Source organism: Liolophura sinensis, chromosome 11 (genome assembly GCF_032854445.1).
Source record: "Liolophura sinensis isolate JHLJ2023 chromosome 11, CUHK_Ljap_v2, whole genome shotgun sequence".
NCBI lineage: Eukaryota > Metazoa > Mollusca > Polyplacophora > Chitonida > Chitonidae > Liolophura > Liolophura sinensis.
In genome coordinates, this window is record NC_088305.1 from 8,491,892 (window position 1) to 8,498,907 (window position 7,016).

At 40.0% G+C, this 7,016-nt stretch overlaps 1 protein-coding gene across 1 annotated transcript; it reads right to left on the minus strand.

The window, feature by feature from the left end:
• Positions 1-3,862: 3,862 nt before the first annotated feature.
• On the minus strand, positions 3,863-6,809 carry LOC135477826 (fibrinogen C domain-containing protein 1-B-like). Its single transcript, XM_064758031.1, has 4 exons — positions 6,717-6,809; positions 5,502-5,598; positions 5,050-5,214; positions 3,863-4,152 (listed from the first exon to the last, which is right to left on the minus strand). The coding sequence occupies exons 1-4, from the start codon at positions 6,741-6,743 to the stop codon at positions 3,863-3,865; spliced, it is 579 nt and encodes a 192-aa protein (XP_064614101.1). The 5' UTR covers positions 6,744-6,809.
• Between the last annotated feature and the right edge of the window lie 207 nt (positions 6,810-7,016).

The following is a 7,016-nucleotide window of genomic DNA, read 5'->3' on the forward strand; positions in this document are numbered from 1 at the left end:
CATCAAACAGCAGCACTGAGCTGTCCCGAGGCCCGAGCTTCTCTAACCCTACATTCTAGAAATGTGGAGCAATCTCAAAACAGCTTAAATACCAGTTCTTTGTCTCACCACAAAAAATGGTCTTGCAATGCCAGTGTCACGAAACATGGCCTGCAAAACCCTGGAGAACTACGCCGTCATGTAAGCTGAAACTGTCGCCAGCCTAGCTGTCGACCCTGGCGCCCAAAAACTTAGTGTGAGTCAGTGTTGGACAAGGCTAGTGGTTTTTGCCACTCGTGCGACCTGTTAATGTCGGGTCAGCACAACTATCTTTGAAATGTGTCTTATGCTTTTTACTTGACACGGACTGTAGGCATTTCTGAAATTTGTGGTGAAACTTCCAAAGGCAGCTGAAAACACTTTCCCGGCGAGGTGCAGTCTGGTGAGAAAATGCGACAGTCCGTCCTTGTCATGGAGACGAACTTGTCTCTTCGCACATTACGCCGCCAATGATGTACAAAAAATATTACTTTCCGAAACATAAGAGCGGTATTAGATTGACAGGACCATCTAAAATGTGGTTACCATTCTTAGCACCGATGTATATAATGTGTTCGACCAGTTTGGCCTGCAGTCTAGATACATTTCGTTAAGCATTTTACAGCATGTTGGTTGTAAATTACTGGAGATAAAAAAAATATTAAGACCTGTTTTCCAAATTTCAAACTCTCACTTGAGAAAACGTGGTTTCCAAGCGCTATCTAGATCTGGAAATCACATCTAAAATCAAGGACTTGAAAGGACCCGAACGAACCCTGTTACACTTTCTAGAGATGATACACGTTCTATGTGCAGAAATCAGTGGCTACAGTCCTTTATCCGGGAGGAACTGTAAATCGGGTGTATCCAGTGTGTGCCTGGATGACAGCGTGAACCCTTCTCCTCATACCACCTGTCAGCCTCTTGATACTCTGAAGGCAAAGATGCCGCCATTCCTCGTGCAAGGCAGCTCCCAATTGGGCCAGATTATGTAGTGGTAGATCCCATGCTTCCACACGACGACCACCTGGCCCAGTTGACGTAAAACGCTTGATGAAAACAAATGATGCTTTTATCGAGTAATTTCAACCACTGCTTTAAAACTGCTCACTCCAGGACCATACTTATCTCCGGCCTTGACTCGTCTCAAGGCTAATCTATCTGTCTACAGACATAATGGTAAGGGTTTGTCTAATAACCTCCCCTGTCGTTTGCACTTGGATATATTAGATTCAGGTGTGGAGGAAAACCAGGATGGCTAATGAGGATGAGGGTGTAACTAACAGCACGGTGTCTCTGTGGCTCCTTCCATGAGGAAAGGAGGTGCACGGAACAGATCCATAAGCGAGGAAAAGGGCAACAGCTGATAGAGCTGCTGTGGCGAGAAGATCAGGGAGCAGTGAATTGTTTTTGATCTAACAATATTCAAAATGAACTGAAAACAGACGGACGGGTTAAAAGACCAGTTAAAAGAACTAAAGCTTAGTTAAAATCCGAAAAGCACGGTATGACACATGTCATATACACACGTTAAGTAATGACAGCATCGCCGGACAATACAGTCCACACAGTCAACAAGGACATGTTTGCTGCAGTGTTCAGATGCACTAACGCCATCGGAAATACAATTTTATGTTAAGAGAGACTACCCAATACGACACATCGATAAAAGTAATTGATGTATGTGCGATGATTAAAGACTTAGACCATAGAGAATTAAAAAAGAGCGGCGACAACTGTGTGATTGGTGGCAAAAGGTCACACATGGGCGATGAAACACGGACGGTCAACCTCAATTAAAAAAGAGTTTTTATTGTGTTAATGTAAGTAATTAAATAGTAGCAGGTTACACGCTCCAACACAAAAAAATTTGCGTTCAAAATAGTAGTGTAGAGATGTCCTACTGTACGCGTATCTGAACCCCTGGTTCTTCCCTGAGGCGTTTGCACTTTTGAAAAACCCGCCCACAATTGACGGCTGAATTTTGGGCAATTCCACAACGGTACTTATTCCAAAATGACTACTTCTTGCAGTGCCTTTGTTAAATACGTAGATCTTCCTGTAGTGCCTTTCTTAGGAGATGAGATACAAGTTTGGGGGTACAGCTTCTCGACCCCGGAATAAAGCGAGCTTTGTATGTGGTAGGAATTTATACCTAACCGTGTTACCTCCCTTTGCCCGTGGCGCTGTGGCAGGTCTTTGCCACCTCAGTCAGCTGATTACACTTGGCTGATTGGGCTACAGTGACCCATTCTTCAGGTAATCTGGCAATTTATTGTTTGAAGATTTTGGTGAATTATTTTATCACCCGGTTTTATAGTTCAGGTTAATTAACAACTGTGAGACTGGTTGTAAGTGCCAAATGCACAAGTGCATTCTTAGTCATCATTCAGCTGCCGTTGGTCGATGTGGCAGCTAGTTTCAGTTTCAGCTCTTGCTGAAAGTTGCGACATACGATCAATAAAAAACTATGTCAAAGTATGTATTTTATATCTTTGTATTGTAGATATAGTGGAATTTGTTTGTTATAATTATAAGAATGAAAAATTTGTCTTAAAACTAATGTTTTATTTCTTGAGGAAAAATTAGAAATATTTAGGCGTGGGTGATGGGTTTACCTTTTAACAGTAAAAGGTGTAGAGAAAGTGTGATATTTAAAGGAAACAACTCATTGTTTGGATGTGAGTAGTGCATTCTGTGATACATGATGACCACCGTGTGGTATATTGTTTATTTTTGTGTCCTGTTTTCAGAACACGACGTTTTATTCTGTGAGAATAAACAGAGATGTATCCCTCCAGTTCTTATTGTATCGTCTATCCCGTACAGTATGGGGATTTGTGGATGTTTGAAATACAGTAAAACTGTGCTTTATCCGTGTGACGGAAAGATATGGATATACTCCTCTGTTTGTTGAACGACAAATGTGACGTTACGCTATTGTTTGAGCAGTTGATTTTTTGTTTTCAAGAATCCACACTTTGGTGTTAGCGGTTTCAATGGTGAAAACTTGCACTACCTTAGAGCTCCTTCGTTTGCTCTATGGTAGAGCGGAATTCGAGCCCACAAACACAAGGCTCTAAATCATTCTTATACCGCACTGAGCTATCCGGGATGACCATAAAACCCTCTCCCACTTGGCGATCTGAAAGGCCTTCATCGTCGGGCGAGGGAAACTGGTCCTCTTTCATGCGTGGTCGGATATGGGCATCCAGAGACTTTGGCACACGAAATTTATGTCGCCTTATACCAATCACTTCATCTGTGTACTAACATGACAGCTTCACCTGCAAAATGTCTTGGTTTTATTTCATATAAAAGATATTCTGTCTAAATCTGGCTAACCGCGTTCACCAAGTATTTGTATTGTTATGCACATACATGAACTCTCAAGTCTTGAAAGATTAGGTACAATCATTGCATTGATCTGTGGTGTCGTATAAGTAGGAGAAAACACTCATAACTGTAGGTTCTTGAAAAAGAATGAACTCGACGCTCGCGCCTCCTTTATTATGTTTCAAAAATCTACAGTTATGAGTGTATCTCCAGTACAGACTAATGTTTTGTAAATAGTTCCTTCTAAAAAGTTATCATTTTTGTGTTTTCTCCTTTTGCATTGGGCATATTGGGATTATCCTTACGGCATGTTATATTTCTTTAGTCCGAGTTTCATCCCACTAATATGATAAAATATAACATAAGTCATTTACAGTTATTAGACATTTTTGGCTTTAAAATCATTTGAAAAGTCTAAAAACAGGAAGAGAAAAAGAAGAAAGAAAGATCAAGTTTAAGTTTAAAGTGAGCAATTACCACGAACTTTTGATCTATCTTCGTCCATAATTTATAAACAATCACGAGTATCGTCTATGTAGTATATTTTCACCGGGCGTATCTTCATCTCGCTGAACTGAAGAGGGAGATGTTTAGACGACCATTTGTACCACGTGACTGACGAAGGAGCTACTGTGGACTTCTCCTTCACATGAACATACAGCCCATTAAGATTACTGTAATAACAATTATTGTACCACCATGCCCCATGATATGTCGTAGCACAGTTCCCCTTGCTGTAGTCATTATCATGGTCATATGTGGAGAACTCCAAGCCGTTGTGGTAAGCCATGGAGTCACCTGAGAAAACCAAAAAATGAGTCAAAAGCCGTAGACACACAGATTATTGTACAGCTCAGATTATTGGATTAATTCTTTGGATTTGTGTTTACTCTCAGAAGGATCTAATCGATAAGTCTAATCGGAAATTGTCTTTGCCAGCGACTATCCAGACGCCGTCGACCCCAAGAATAGAGTAACCCAAAATTAAAAGATAGAAGTGATCGTATGATAAACTTACGTGGTGGCATTTCTTTCCATTCTAGAATTAACAGGGTCAAAGTCAGCGTTGTTATCAAAATTGTATTGGTTGCTCTGACATCTGATATAATAGTGGCCCATGGTTACCTTAACCACAAATGTCTTAATACATTTTAGTGCTGTGTGTGGTGAGGGTATAACTAGTAATACTGACACACGTACAGTGTATATCACATTATGTGATCTAACATAAAAACCCACCAAAGATGACCCGAAGTGATCAATATATTGATATGTTCCGAATGACCAGCTAGCATGCATAAATCTACATAGGTTTTTTTGATCAATTTATGGGACTATCTGATGTCCATAAAGAAACCATACAGTGGTCTATTTCCGTTGTGACGTCAAAACCAATTTTATAGTAGGCCTACTTAAGGTTTCGGCCAATCATTTCAGTATTGAGGAAAATCAGCCACCAAAATTTCTTTCTCCCCACCCTTCGGTGACTATATTTTTTTTTCCGCCCACCATACTTTTATCTTTTACTAAGGATATTTGGCGCTAAAAATTTTGGTCGCCAACTGCTCAGATGTTATTCACATGTAGTTGCAACTTTTCAGGATAACTTTAAAGCGGATTTTAGTTGATATGTTTTTAAACTTATTTTCTACGATCATGTTTCTCTCAGATAGAAAAACATGTCGCTGGACTTACCGGCATTCCCTTTGAACGTGCCCAGTAAGAGCCGGAAGTTTTTAGACTCGTCTGCCACACGGAATCTGCTGTAGGAAGCGTAACCCGTTCCGTTGGTGTAGCTTCTCATATTCACGAGGAGTTCAAAGTGCGCCTGAGAGGTCAGGAGGTGAATCTTCTGCAACCCTATATATATATATATATATATATATATATATATATATATATATATATATATATATATATATATATATATAGAATAATGTTTGTAAGGTTGTGTCCCGCTCCTCCACCATAATGCTGACCGCCGTAAAATAAACAATCAGAATAATATAAACATAGTAAAAAATATTTCCCACTAAAGCCAGCCGACAATGAAAAATCTATCGTCACCGTGACGTAGACTTGGTGATATTAAATTGAGTTAAGCATGATTTACTAAATGAGGTTTTACCTGGCCTAAGGTAACTTACCCAACCAGAACTCCCCGTAAAGGTTACCAAACCCATCAGTGTAAGTCTCCCAGTTATGATAGAAGTTAACAGAGCCGTCTTGTCGTCTTTGGAACACCTGAAACGCCAGTTAAAATTAAGTTTACCATTAACCAAAAAGAGGCATAATTACTTAATTTTGGTGTTTTACGCCGTACTCAGGATTATCTTACTTATAAAACGGCGGCCAGCATCACGGTGGGAACCGGGCAGAAACCAGGGGAACCCGATGAACATAAGCAGGTTATTGCCACAGGAATAATTAAATTATGAGCTATAGCTTTTTCATGTTTTCGGCCTATGAAAATCTTTGTATGTGTTTGACCATGCGTTTTTGTGTGGGTGTAGGAGTGGTTGACATGCGTTGCCGTTAGGTGGTTTTCAGATTAGAATCTTCTTACAGGATGTCTTTTAAATTAATGTATTAGTTTTATTGATATACCAACTTGTGAAACCGTCATTTCGAATGTCAGTAATTTCGCTCCACACAAGCTTATTGGACTTTTTACCACACAGTCGACTTCTAAATCGGCAAGTTGGACAAACCCCTCGATTTCCAGTATCAATTCTTAAAGTGATGTGTACAGCCCTTTTATAGTAACTCGTCGTCACAGAGCCGTTTTGTATTCATACCAGTTATTTGGATACTTTATCAGGGCAACGAGACGCTTTGATCTCAAATTTATTTATTTATTTATTTTATTGGTGGTTTACCAATTGGTTTTCGCTTGTGCGACGGCGGCCATTATTAAGGTGAGAGGAAACCTTGCAGAGCCCGGGACAAACACAGGACCATCCGCAGGTTACTGGCAGACCTTCGCACGTACGACCTGAGAGGAAGCCAGCATGTGCTGAACGTGAACTCACAGGGACCGCATTCATGGTGTATTTTCAACCATTAAAATATTAGATAAATTCAAACAAATAAAATTATTTGTTAAAACTTTGTCCTTTCTGCTGAATATGTAACAGGCTACATTACAGAGAACGGATCCAAATACATTTCTATGTATTTTGTGTAAAATTATCACCACTCACGCTCTTAAATTGGTGTTTGTATCTCTGAAACGGCATTTAACTGTTTAGCATTGTCTAACAGACTTAGATCTAGGCCTCTTAGCAGACATTCGTATACCAATCATAAGTCATGCCAAGCGTTACAGGTTTGTCATTTTATATCCCAGTTTTCAAACTCACCAGCCATCCACCACCCTGCGTCACCATGTCACAGTACACAAGGAAGCCTTTTCCCACTCCAAACGGAAACACTGGGTAAACACCGCTCTTTGTGTGATTGCATTTCTGTATTACTGTACAATCGGTAGGATATGCGCATTCGAGAAAGTTGCTGTGATCTGAAAAAAATCCGGGCGTGGTATTAATTGCGATTTACATCAGTACACGAAACGTCGATCCTGGTAATACTCTCCAAACATTTGTACACAAGAAATACTTAACCTGTACGATATCAGCCTATGATGATGAATTCTGGACAAA